This window comes from Macaca nemestrina, chromosome 5 (assembly GCF_043159975.1).
Source record: "Macaca nemestrina isolate mMacNem1 chromosome 5, mMacNem.hap1, whole genome shotgun sequence".
Classification (NCBI taxonomy): domain Eukaryota; kingdom Metazoa; phylum Chordata; class Mammalia; order Primates; family Cercopithecidae; genus Macaca; species Macaca nemestrina.
This window is the reverse complement of record NC_092129.1, coordinates 2,075,254-2,089,479: the sequence shown is the minus strand read 5'-3', so window position 1 is coordinate 2,089,479 and position 14,226 is coordinate 2,075,254. Positions and strand designations below refer to the sequence as shown.

The window sequence follows — 14,226 nt, the reverse complement described above, 5'->3', positions numbered from 1 at the left end:
CAATGATATTCCTATCAAACTATCAATGACATTCTTCACACAACTGGAAAAAAAAACTATTTTAAAATTCATATGGAACCAAAAAAGAGCCTGAATAGCCAAGGCAATCCTAAGCGAAATGAACAGAGTTGGAGGCATCTCATTACCTAACTTCAAACTATACTACAGGGCTACAGTAACCAAAACAACATGGTACTGGTACAAAAAGATGCTTAGAGACCAACTGAACAGAATGGAGAGGCCAGAAATAAGGTCACACACCTATGACCATCTGATCTTTGACAAACCTGACAAAAACAAGTAATGGGGGAAAGGACTCCCTATTCAATAAATGGTGCTGGGATAACTGGCTAGCTATATGCAGAAGATTGAAACTGAACCCCTTCCTTTAGCCGAATACAAAAATCAACTCAAGATGGATAAAAAACTTAAATGTAAAACCCAAAACTATAAAAACCCTGGAATATGACCTAGGCATCACTATTCTGGACATAAGAATGGGCAAAGATTTCATGACAAAGACACCAAAAGCAATTGCGAAAAAGGAAAAGTTGCCAAATGAAATCTAATTAAACTAAACAGCTTCTGCACAGCAAAACAATCAACAGAGTAAATAGACAACCTACAGAATAAGATAAATTATTTGCAAACTATGCATCTGACAAAGGTCTAATATCCAGCATCTGTAAGGAACTTAAACAACTTTACAGAAAAAACAACCCCATTAAAAAGTGGGCAAAGGACATGAACAGACACTTTTCAAAAAGACATACATATGGCCAGTGAGCAAATGAGAAAAAGCTTAGCATCACTTATCATTAGAGAAATGCAAATCAAGATCACAATGAGATTACCGTCTCATGCCAGTCAAAATGGTTATTATTAAAAAGTCAAAAAATAACAGATGCTGGTGAGACTGTAGAGAAAAGGGAACACTTATACACTGTTGGTGGGAGTGTAAGTTAGTTCGACCATTGTGGAAATCAGTGTCGTGATTCCTCAAAGACCTAAAGGCAGAACTACCATTCAACTCAGTAATCCCATTGTTGCATATATACCCAAAGGAATATAAATTATTCTATCATAAAGACACATGCACGCGTATGTTCACTGCAGCACTATTCACAATAGCAAAGATATAGAATCAACTTAAATGCCCATCAATGGTAGACTGGACAAAGAAAATGTGGGACATATATACCATAGAACACTATGCAGCCATAAAAAAGAATGAGATCATGTCCTTTGCAGGGATGCAAGGGAAGCTAGAGGCCATTATCCTTAGCAAACTAACTCAGGAATAGAAAACCAAATACTGCATGTTTTCACAAGAGGGAGCTCAACGAAGAGAACACATGGACACATGGAGGCAAACAACAGACACTGGGGTGTATTGAGGGTGGAGGTGGGGAGCTAGGAAAGGATCAGAAAAAAAATAACTATTGGATAATAGGCTTAGTACCTGGATGACAAAATAATCTGCACAACAAATGCCCTTGATGTGATATACCTATAAAACAAATCTGCACATGTACCCCTGAACTTAAAAGGGTTTTTTTTTAAGAAAAATATCAAAAAACAACAGATGCTAGTGAGGCTGTGGAGAAAGGGAACACTCTTGGTGGGAATGGAAATTAGTTCAGCCACTATGGAAAGCAGTCTGGAGATTTCTCAAAGGACTTAAAAGAGAGCTACCATTTGACCCAGCAAAGCCATTATTGGGTATATCCCCAGTGTCCCACCATGTGGGTCCCACCCTAACTGCAGCACAGGCTGTGAATGTCCCTGTCCACCATCCTCCTGTGGTCACCCAGCCTTGCAGGCTCCAGCAGCGTTTGTTTCCTCAACCAGGAGGCAAGGTTTTTTATTTTATTTTATTTTATTTTATTTATTTTATTTTTTGAGACAGAGTCTCACTCTGTCACCCAGGCTGGAGTGCAGAGGTGTGATCTCGGCTCACTGCAACCTCCACCTCTCGGGTCCAAGCAATTCTCCTGCCTCAGCCTCCTGAGTAGCTGGGATTACAGGCACAAGCCACCACGCCCAGCTAGTTTTTGTATTTTTAGTAGAGACAGGGTTTCACCACATTAGTCAAGCTGGTCTCGAACTCCTGACCTCATGATCCACTTGCCTTGGCCTCCCAAAGTGCTGGGATTACAGGCATGAGCCACCGCTCCTGGCCAGGAGGCAAGTTTTTAAAGCTGTCCTTTTCCTCAATGTTTTCATAGGCACTGAGACTGGTGTCTTTATTCATTGACAGTCATCTTACAAGTTTGCAAAAGGAGGAGTAAATCACATCTAACTCTAAAAATAGTGACTTTTCTCCACAATCCAAATTCTTGAGAACCTTCATGCTTTCATTATTCCCTATGCAAGTCCTGGTGCCCATGGGTACTGGAGGGCAGCACAGCAATTCCGAGCAGACTGGGTCCAGCAGCCTAGATTTGAATCCTGGCACCACCATTGACCAGCCATGTCATCTAAGGAAAGTTACGGCCTCAGCTCCTTTATCTATGAAATGGGGCCAATCACAGCATCCACTTCGGAGGGTTCATGTGAGGACTGAATTAGTTAATATAAATAAAGTCTTGGAGCAATACTTGACATACAGCGAATACCATTATTTTTATAATGTGAACATCGACTTCTTCTGTGACAACTAGGAACATGCCAGAAATATGTCTCCTCCACTTTGATCTGAATGTGGAACAATGTCATTAATAGCACCAGAATTTACCTGCTAGCTCCATGTGCCGCCTCAAGGAAGCTGGGGAGAAGGCCATTTGCAAAGAGGAGGAGGTCAGGAAACAGAATGTGCGTGCTCACCCTGGCTTCACACGAGGGCTACTGAGACACTGCGGGCCTTGCTGCTCCCTGGATTACAGAGTCAAGGTGCTTGAAAAGGGTGGCAAACCTCATGCTTGAGGTTACAAGAGGACAGTGGGGAAGATGTTAGCATAAAATAACCAAAAGTGAGCCATGAGCCTCCCTCTAATAAAAATCCAAAACTTTCCAATGTACTATTTTGCCTGCACGAATATGACCACGATAAGACTTTTTAAAAATCTGGCACTGTAGTCATCTACAAGCCATCCTTTCACTTGTATTTTTTAAATGTAAATGAATCATCAAACTCAGAACATCCTTGCAGAAAATTAGGAAAATCATCACATTTACTCTGATCAATGAGCATGAGCAAATCTCTACTTACTTCAGTCATGGTTAACAGTTCAGAGTTTTAAGGACAGTTGATGAAAAATGCCATAGAAGAAGCATGTTTAGTCTAATTTGCTTGAAACTCTGATTGAAACTTATCCTAACAGCTGAGCCCTTTTACTCCCACAGACACAGCACTCTCTCTTTTCCCCTCTGAAAATTCCAGTCTCTGACTCCCCCAGCTGGGGGTCATGAGAAAATCACAGAAACCTGGCATATGAAATGATGGACCATGGGGAAGTGTACTTTCCATCATTCCTTGGAGATTCCCCCACTTATTAACACTGCATAAAGGCACAGAAACCAACATGTAGTTGCAACTAAGAGAGAAATCCACAGCACTGTGTTACTTGATGGGCCTGGATGCCCGCCTAATTAAAACATTCATGCGTTGAGGCTGCACGCACCACCAGCTCAGAGCAGCGTCTCTGGCGTGGTTGCTGCTGTTGCTGGAGAGGCAGCCAGGGTCTGCCTGTTTGTGTGCTTTGCAGATCTCCACGATGGATGAGGCAAAAGGTCTGAAATTGTCTCATAAAGGAAATTACTGTTCAGCCTCATCCATCAAAAGCAGAAATCTAGAAATGAGAAGACTTTCAAATGTTGCTTCAAGTAGAATTTTAAGATCATGTCTTATCCAAGTTCTTCTAGCATGATAATGAGCAGCAAAGAAAGGAGAAAACGAGCAGTGTCAGAAGCACCTGGCTACAGCCAACTCCAGTTACCTGTCTTCATATACACAGTGGACGCTGGTTTTGACCTTTGCAATCCATTACTGAAACCCCCTTGTCCTGTTATACTTCTGCATTCTGTCTGTTTTGCAGATAAAGGAGAACACTTCAACCGTTTTCCCTTTTCCTAACTTTATGAAACACAAACAAACTTAGAGGCTAGCTGGGAGCAAATTTAACAAGGGGACGCAGACACTGCTGTGACTGAGGTGGAAGCAACACAGACTGGCAAGCCAGAGCTCTGATCCCAATCACGGAGCTCGAGTGAACTGCCTGCGCCCTCTGTACCTCGGTGGGGATGGCAGCTTAATTGTCTTTTGGAGTGTGAACTGATGCACACCATGTATAGGTCACATTAATGTAAACTCACTCCGCAGTGTGTTTCTTTTTTTCTGCATTTCTCTTAATCAAATCCTTTGCAAATTCCAATGTTGACTTCTGTTGATACATAACCATTTAGTTAGGCCACATGATTTCAGAGATGAGGGTGATCTCAGAGATAATCTAGTTTGGTGCTTTTACTTCCTGACCCTGGTGCAGATGCAGAGATGTTCGGTTCATTCGTGCAAAGTCAAGGAGCTGCCAGGAGCAGAGGCAGATGAGAACCCAGGTGCTCCAACTTCCCGCTCAGCACCTCCTGTGCATGGCACCCGCACAGATGCCTCAGCGTGCACACAGGCTGTAAGACGAGACCTTCCACGGTGTGAAAACTCTTAACAGTGTCTCAAGCAAGTACTGTTCTTTGACAGAGGCAGTGATTGCCAAGATTTAGTGTGATTAAAAGCCTAAGACAGTTTGTATTGGAAAATGCCATCTCTGTGAGACTCTATGGTAGACAGTGGTGGAAGGACACACGACCGTCTCCTACTTCCGCACTGGGAAGCCACGCCCATTGCCCGCTGTGATCTACAAACTGCGGAGAAAGAAAGTCCCACTTCTGCACTGGACAGCCAAGGCCGTCGCCCGCTGTGATCTACAGATTTCGGAGAAAGAAAGTCCCATGACGTACTCACATCACACCTCTCTGTGAAAAGGTACTTCTACCACCTGATCAGGACATTGCATGCCTCAGTTTAAGGAGTTGTCTTGATTTACTCAGACTTCGTGAGGAATGACTGGCTATTGGTCAGATCCCGCTCCAGATCAATTCACTCAGCGTTTCCAGGATGGGCCTGGGCACCGTATTTCTGAAATTCCTCCAGATGGTTGCAATGTGTGGCCAAGGCTCAGCTCTCCAAAGACTTCAATTCTATAATTTCATTATTTCTCAAATGTCTCTAATCCAGGATAAATATTTCCACTTCGTTTAAAGTTCCTGAGTTCCAACATGTGGAAGTGCTTTGTGGTAGTCTTTCTGGCTTCCTCTCCCTAAGCTGTTCCAGTAACTCAACTTCACAAACTACATTCTAAGCAACTTCTCTGTCCTGGGTGTGCAGGGCATTCACACTTGGTTGGAGACAAAGAAGCTGGCCTGGGGAAAGGCCCTCCCACAGGGGTCGCTCCTGAACAGGACATGGACCCATAGGCTTTCAGGATGCCCTAAACAGGTCAGAAAAAACTTGTCACCACTAAAGGGTCCACGGCGTGTTTCTTCAGCACAAAGGTTTAAGCCAGGTGTCCTGGCAAGAACCAGATTCAAGTAATCATGTTCTGCCCCCTGCACTTTGTACTACAATAGGTGTGACCTCTGTGCTGAGCCTGTGCAGACAGCAAAGCCATGACTGCAGTCAGCCAGCAGGACTTGGCTGCTCCTCACGTGTGGAGACAGACCCCATGTGGAATTTGAACACCATGCCAGTGTGTTTCTAAGAAGGTTTGGGATTGTACATGACAAACTATTCTTGTAACAATGTGTACAACATCGAATCCTCAGGGAGCCGGATGTGCGCGCAGAACGGGCTAGAGGAGTGTGCACGTTGCTTCTGTGGACTTTCCACTGCAGCTGGCTGCAGAGCCTGCATGTGCTTATCTGTCTGAAAGGGAAGGACCCACAAACCTGCCAAGGTCTGATATCGGTTGGGGGTGGGGGCTAAATGCTCTGCCAGTGAAGCAAGGTTGCTGGACTCAACTACTCTCTCAATATCTGTTCTATCAGCACAAGAGAAATGAACAATTCACATTCTTTAAAGATGTGGGGCTGAAAACAAGACAAGCTACTGGTTGGGGTTTCCTTTGTATCTCAGCCTCCAGTTCAAACAGGCAGAGAATGAAGGACAGTGTACTTCACATAATTATAAATATCCGTGGTCTCTGTCTCAGCCTACATCTCTGAAAAGTCATGGAGTGCTTTCATGGCCTAGAAATCTCCAGATTGAAGCACTGTAACTTTGAACTGCCCAAAACGTCCCCTGCAGGATAACAGGCCCAAAGCTGGACTCCTGAACTTCCAACACCCTACTTTCAGTCATCTGTACACCACTCATCATCCACAAAAAACAGAGGCAATGCTGCACAGAAAAATGTGGACTTATGTACTTTCCAACTAGAAAATCCATTCACTGAAACAGAACCCAATCATTTTCTTAAAAGGAGAGAAAATATACTACAGAGTTAGTGTTAGTCACTAAATACCACGAGCATTTAAGAGCTTCCTGGAAAATGAATGAGATCAGCTCTAGCCATTACCCAAGAAGGAGCTGACCAAAAAGAAAATATGGCTATTTCCTTAAAGATAATGCATCACATTTCTCTCTAGGTTTTATTAGACTAAGTGAAATAAACTTTAGAGCAATAACTCTGGAGGTTATTGCAGGGAGTAGGGTGTAGGGTGGGGTTACTTAGTAATTATTTTTTGTTTGTTAACTATATCTGAAATGTAAAATTCCAAAATTTTAACCTCTTTTACAGTTACATTATTCAATATCTAAATGAAACTAGTCAAGATGAAGTTTTTAATTCATGCTTTGAAGCATCTCTTTACTTCAAATATATATAAATTATATTTAAAATATAATGAGAAAAAATAAATTGACATAGCCAGGCTTAAAAACAAAACAAAATTCTCCATAAACTGAAAAGAAGCAGAAACACAAACTTAAGTCTTGGACATCCTGGCTTTGGGTGCAGAATTAAGCAGGAAGGGAAGGGAGCTCACATTCCACAAAACACCAGAACCCAGAGCTGGCAGGGCTTCACTGCTTCTAAAAGAGGCTAATGGTATGTGCTGGGACCTGGAATCACAGTTTAAGCTCAACAGCAGGTCTAAAGAGACACTGAGGTAGTTACATGGCTAGATGTCTAGAACCGGGTATCCTAACATCCTGAGATGAGAAATACTACTGCAAGTTCCTCACACGAGGTCCCAAAGACTTTTGAAAGAAGCAACTGCAAAATCAAATGTAGAGAAAGAGAAAAAAGAAAGAGAAAGAGAAAAAAAATGAGAATGTTCTTCAACTAAAAATAAATCTATAAATTAAAATTGTAAAACATGTAAGAGGAAAGACAACCAAATAACAATTAGAAGACAATTGCATTCCAGATGAATTTGAAATAAGAAAATAGTCTGAATAATACTTTAAAATAAATATGCTTATAGTCTGCAAAGAGATGAATGGGCAAAGATCAAATAAAAATAAGAAATTACTTTACAAATTGTAGTAAAATATAGGAAGGTGGGTATGTTAGAGAACACATTAGAAATAAGAATTTTGAAAAAAAAGGCAGCAGATCTTTGTTTGCTTAGAGAAAACACATTTGAAGAAGTAACTCACTGAAATATAATATTAAAGAATGACCTCAAATTCAGCTTAGAGAGACAAATTCACTTAAAAATAAAAAAAAAATCAGTTAAGAGCCACAGATAATGCTTTGAGAGTTTCAAAAATGTGTCTCATCAAATCCAGAAAAACAAAGGCAATTTTGAAGAAACAATATTTGAAGAAGTAAAGGACAGCAAATTGCTTATCAGCAACATTAAACACCAGAAGGCAGAGGAAAAATGTTTTTAAAGTGTTTATAATAACTATTAATATATATCAATCTTCAAGTTTACACCAAGCTAAATTATCATTTAGCTGTGAGGGCAAAATGAAGACATTTTTAGATATACCACAACTAAGAGAAATTACCACTTACTTTCCATACCTCACTGAAAAAAAAATTATGAAAGGATGAATTTCAGTAAAAGAATGGAATCTAGATGGAAGAAATGAGATACAAGAAAAAAACCAAAGAAACTGATAAAAATGTGCTAGTAACAAAAGTCTAATTGACAACAGCAATAACTAACCTCTAGACAACAATAACAGTAATATCTACTACATAAGCCACTTAAGAACTTTTCCTTGTCCAGGAGAAAACTGATATCCAGAATAATTTAAACATTTTTCATTAAAATTTGTCATTAAGTATATAAATTAAAATATTAAAGGCAAAAATTAAATTAACATGCAGAGGCATAAAAGGAGATAAAAGACTCAAAGAACAAGGGAAATAGCAGAATTCATATGTAGAAATAAGTCTAAAATTCCTTAGTCAAAAAAAAATGTGAATGTGCTAACTTTTCCAGTTAAAAGACTATTAAAAAGATTATAAAATTGGATTAAGAAATTCAGCCAGAAAGATTGAAAGTAAAGGGTTGGAAAAAGTCTGCCACATAAACATTAACCAACACAAAGTTAGCAATAACACTGTTAATATAAAATAAATTAAGTCCAAAAACATAAGTAGGGAAGAAGATAAATGCAAAATAATAACAACAATTAAAATCTCCAGGAAGATAAATAATCATAATCTTTATGCACCTAAAAATATAGCATCAAAATACCTAAAGCTAGGCTGGAAGGATATTTGACAACCAAGAAAGTTTAAAAAATCAACTTCAGAAGCATATATACTACTGTCTCACTGACAGCTCAATCAACTGTCTAACAGAAATCTCAAACTTAAGATGTTCAAATTTTTTTTATTTCTTCTTTGACCCCAGAACTACTTTTCTCCAAACCTATTTTTTTCCATTCCCACCAGTGTAACCACCAGTCACCAATTGCTTTTTTGTCTTTGTTTTGTTATGCAATAGTAAGTAATTGAATACAAAGGAAAACAATACTTAAAATATCTTAAATATACTACATATTTGGCTATACTCAACCCATATTTTCCTGCACATCAAGAATACATTTCATAAGAGCAATATTTTACATATATTATGCTATTAAATAAGTCATATTTTTGTATAGTTTTAAAGTAGTATATGTAATATATATGACATACATATGTAACTTTTGCATAGGCTTTTGAGAAATAATACCATATCTAGCAACGTTGTTAAAGAAAAATAACTCAATCTCTTACCTCAATTGATAATAAGAAAGCATTTTTCCTATGAGATAAAAATATAATTCCAGCAAGATAAGGGCCAAATGCAAGTGTGAGTTTCTCTTTTCTGATTCTGATACTTTCAACTGTCAGTTACAGTTAGATTCAATATAGATTTATTTAATTGTTGTGTTTATATATATGGCATAATGAGTAGTGGCATTATAATGGTTAATATTCTGTGTCAACTTGACTGGGCAATGGGGTGCCCAGATATTTTCTCAAACACTATTTTGGATATGGCTGTGAGGGTGTTTTCGATGAGACTATTTGGAACTGTGAATTGAGTAAAACAGATGCCCTCCCTAATGTGGGTGGGCCTCATCCAATCAGCTGAAGGCCTGAACAGAACAAAAAGGCTGACCCTCCCTTAGGTAAAAGGAACCACCTCCTGCTTGACTGCCTTGAGCTAGGACATTGGTGTTTTCCTTTCTTTGTACTTAAACTGAAACATTAGTTCTTCTTGGGTCTTGAACCTATTGCCTTAGACTATAATCCACACCACTATAAGACTGGCAGTGCAATGGATTTGTTTACACCAGCATCACCACAATCGCTTGAGTAATGCATTGCACTATGATGTTAAAATGGCTGTGACATTACTAGACAATAGAAATTTTCCAGTTCCATTATAATCTTAAGAGGTCACCATTGTATATCCAGTCCAGCATTGACTGAAATGTTGTTATGGGGTGCAAAACTGCATTCACAGCATTTCCTCTCTAAGCAGAAAGGTTTGCCCACAAAGATTGCAGCCTGCTGGTCACTACAAAACTCTTCTATTTTGAGCACCACCAAGTCAGACCCAAAGTAAGCTCAGCATCAGATTGGAAAACCAGCTGCTAATGAATTTTTATTACTATCTACCTATTAGCCAGAGGTCAATTTTCCTGTGGAATATTTTGTCTCAAGCTCCAGTAATCAATATGCTTGCTCAAACACATGTGAAAGCATTTACTAAAGTGCTCCAGTCAACATTGTTTTTCAGGCAATTATTTACTCCTTTAACTACTTACATGCTGTGATATAATGCTGAAAGAGAAATTGCACAAACATTAAAAACCACACACATATTACTGTAAGTCAATGTTTAAAATACATAATGTAATTTAATAAGTGAATCTTGTAAATTATAAGTTCATGAAAACATTAGAAAATAAATATAAACATACATATATTAAAAGAGAAATAGATGGTAGGTGATAGATGGTAGACAGATGATAAAGACAGACGATACATAGAAAGATAGAAACATAATACATGATAGATGGATATATAAATTGATGGATGCATGGATAGATAAATAGATAGATAAAGCTATAAGGTTAGCATTTCTTGTACAGTTTCCTAATATATGGGACACAGTAAAAGCAGTGCTAAGGGGGAAATTTAGAGCTATATATACTTATATTTATAAACAAGAAGATTCTTATATCAACAACCTAACTTTACAACTTAAGGAGCTAAAAAAATAAGAATAAATCCAGGGCTAGCAGAGGAATGAAATAAGAAATATGAGAGGAAATATAAAATAAAGAAGATACAAACCATTGGAAAAATAAATGAAGCCAAAAGCTGATTCTTTGAAAAGATTAAAAAAAAAAAAAAAAAAAAAAAAAAAAAAACCTGACAAAGCTTTAGCCAGGTGGATTAAGGAAAGAAGATTCAAATTACTAAAATCAGAAATAACCACTGATGCTACAAAAATAAAAAGTATTATAAGAGAGCACTATGAACAATTATATATCAAACAATTTGATAACCTAGATGAACAAATTCCTATAAACATAAAACCTACCAAGACTAAATCACAATAAAATAGCATATCTGAATACACTTATCAGTAGTAAGAATAATGAATCAGTAATAAAAAATTTCCAACAAAGAAAAGCCCTGAATCTGATGACTTCATTGGTGAGTTCTGCCAAAAATTTAAAACAGAATTATTTAAATTCTGCTCCAACTTTTCCAAAAAATGGAAAAAAAAAACCCACTTCTTACCTCATTCTGTGAGGACAGCATTACGCTGATATCAAAACCAAAGATTCCGAAAGAAAGGAAAACTACAGACCGATATCCCTTATGAACATTAATGCAAAAATTCTCAACAAAATACTAGCAAACAGAACTTAACAGCATATTAAAAGGATTACAAACCATGATCAATTGGAATTTACTCCTAAAATGCAAGGATGGTTCAACATACAAAAATCAATTAACGTAGTATACCACATTAACAGAATGAATGAAAAAAAAATGCATGATTATCTCAGTTGGTGCAGGAAAAAACACATGATTATCTCAATTGGTGCAGAAAAAAGCATTTCACAAAATTCAACACCCTTTTATGGTAAAAACACTCAACAAAGTAGAAATAGAAGGAAACTACCTCAACACAAGAAAAGCCATATATGAAAAACACAGAGCAAACATCTTATTCAATGATGAAAGACTGAAAGCTTTTCCTCTAAAATCAAGAACAAGTCAAGAATGTTCAATTTTCCCACTTCTATTCCACACCGTATAAAAGTTCTAGCCAGAAGTTAATTAAGCAAGAAAAATAAATAACAGTCATCTAAATAGGAGAGGGAAAAATACAATTATCTTTGTTTGCAGATATGTTTTATATATAGAAAGTCCTACAGATTCCACAAAAGTGTGTTAGAACAAATGAATACAGCAAAGTAGCAGGATAAAAAATCAGCAGACAAAATTCAACTGCATTTGAATATACCAACAATGACCACTATGACAAGGAAGTTACAGAAACAATTCCACTCATAATAGCATCAAAAAGAACAAAATACTTGGCAACTAACTTAACCAAAGAAGTGAAAGTCTTGTACAACGAAAACTACAAAACATTGCTGCAACAAAATTAAAGAAGACATAAATTAATGGAAACATATCCCATGTTCATGGATTGGAAGATAATATTGTTAAAATATCTATATTATCCAAAGTGCTCTACAGATTCAATGCAATCTGTGTACTGATCTCAGTGATGTTTTCTGAAGATATGGAAAAATCCATCCTAAAATTCAAATGGAGTCTCAAGAGACTGTGAATAGCCAGAGCAATCTTGAAAAAGAACAAAACTGGAGGACCCACACTTTCTAATTTCACACATTAATACAGAGCTACAGTAATCAAAACAGAATAACACTGGCATAAAAACAGACATATAGACCAATAGAATTAAATAGAAAGCCCAGAAATAAACCCTTACATATATGGTCAAGGGTGCCAAGACCATTAAATGGGGAAAAAGTCTTTTCATCAAATGGTGCTGGCAAAGCTGTGTATTAATGTGCAAATGAATGAAATTGGAACTTTACCTAAAATCATATACAAAAACTAACTCAAAGTGCACCAAAGGCCTGAATGTAAGACTAAAAACAATAAAACTCTTAGAAGAAAACACAGGAAAAAAGCTTTCCAGCATTGAGTTTCTTGGGTATAACACCCAAAGGCAAAAGCAACAAAAGAAAAAAATAGGGCAAGTTGGACTTCATGAAAAATTTAAAAATTTGTGCATAAGAAGACACTGTCAACACAATAAAAAGGCAATCCATAGGATCAGAGAAAATATTTCCAAATTATGTATATAATAAGTGATATCCAGAATATCTAGGGAACTCCTAAAACTAAACAACAACAACAATCCAGTTAAAACATGGATAAAGAACTTGAATAGACATTTCTCCAAAGAAAATACACAAATGCCCAAGAAGTGCATGAAAAGATGTTCAACATCACTAATCATTTGGGAAATGCAAAACAAAACTACAATGAGATGCCACCTCACACCCATTAGAATGCAGCTATCAAAAAACTAAAAATAACAAATATTGATGAGGAGGCGGAGAAATTAGAACCGTGTACACTGTGTTGGTGGGACTGTAAAATGGTACAGCTGCTGTGGAAAACAGTATGGCATTTTTTTCAAAAAATTAAAAATAGAATTATCATATTATTCAGCAATTCTACTTCTGGATATATATGCAAAAAACTGAAAGCAGGGTCTCAAAGAGATATTTGTTCAAGCATGTTCATAACAGCACCATTCAGAATAACTAAAACATGGAAGCAACACAATTGTCCATGAGTGGATGAGTACATAAGCAAAACATGGTATATCCATACACAAGAATACTATTCAGCCTTAAAAAGGGAAATTCTGATATGTGCTACAATATGGACAAACCTTGAAGACATTATGTTAAGTGAAATAAGTCAGTTACAAAAGGGCAAATGCTATATGATTCTGTTTACATAAGGTATCTAGAGTGAAAATCATAGAGACAGATTCATATCTCTCATCTATTCAGAAACAGATCTGTATTCTATTCTGGAGTGGTGGTTTACAGGGGTTGTGGGGAGCAGGAAATGGGGAGTTAGTGTTAATGGGTACAGAGTTTCAATTTTACAAGATAAAAAGTTATGAAGATAGGTGGTGGTGATACAGTAACATCATGAATGCACTTAATATTGCTAAACTATGCACTTAAAATGGTTAGGATGGCAAATTTTATGTTATGTGTATTCTATCATAATAAAAAAAATTGGAGAAAAAATAGATCGGGGACTTAAATGTAAAACTATAGGAATTTTAGAAAGCAAAATAGGAGAAAATCTTCAGGATCTAGGGCTGACACCAAAAGTACATTGCATAAACGGGAAAATAAATAAATATATTGGTCTCCATCAAAATCAAAAAGCTTTGCTTTGATTACTCATCAGCAGAACCAGGAGCACATTGTGATGGATACGACTGTCTAAATGAATCTTCAGAGAAGACGTGAAGTGAAAATAGCCCATCTTAAAAGGTTACACAGTGTATGATTCCATTTACATGACATTCTTGACAAAATTATAGAAATAGAGAACAAATAGCAGTTGCGAGGGATTATGGATGCGGGTGGGGCAGCATGCGTGGTTTAAAAGAACAACAGGAGGGACCTGT

At 37.4% G+C, this 14,226-nt stretch overlaps 1 protein-coding gene and 1 long non-coding RNA gene across 17 annotated transcripts in view; one reads left to right on the top strand and one right to left on the bottom strand.

The window, feature by feature from the left end:
• Positions 1-14,226, bottom strand: part of LOC105487638 (WD repeat domain 27) — a 304,221-nt gene that overhangs the window by 85,608 nt on the left and 204,387 nt on the right. The window contains exon 25 of one of the 16 annotated variants that reach the window (XM_071096159.1): positions 2,514-2,920. The exons of the other annotated variants lie outside the window; for them this stretch is intronic. Coding sequence (XP_070952260.1) covers positions 2,888-2,920 — 33 coding nt within the window. The 3' untranslated portion in view covers positions 2,514-2,887. Of the gene's footprint in view, positions 1-2,513; positions 2,921-14,226 lie in introns of those variants that run through there. 16 annotated transcript variants of the gene reach the window in all.
• Positions 1-14,226, top strand: part of LOC139363255 (uncharacterized) — a 54,581-nt gene that overhangs the window by 9,506 nt on the left and 30,849 nt on the right. The window lies entirely within an intron of this gene.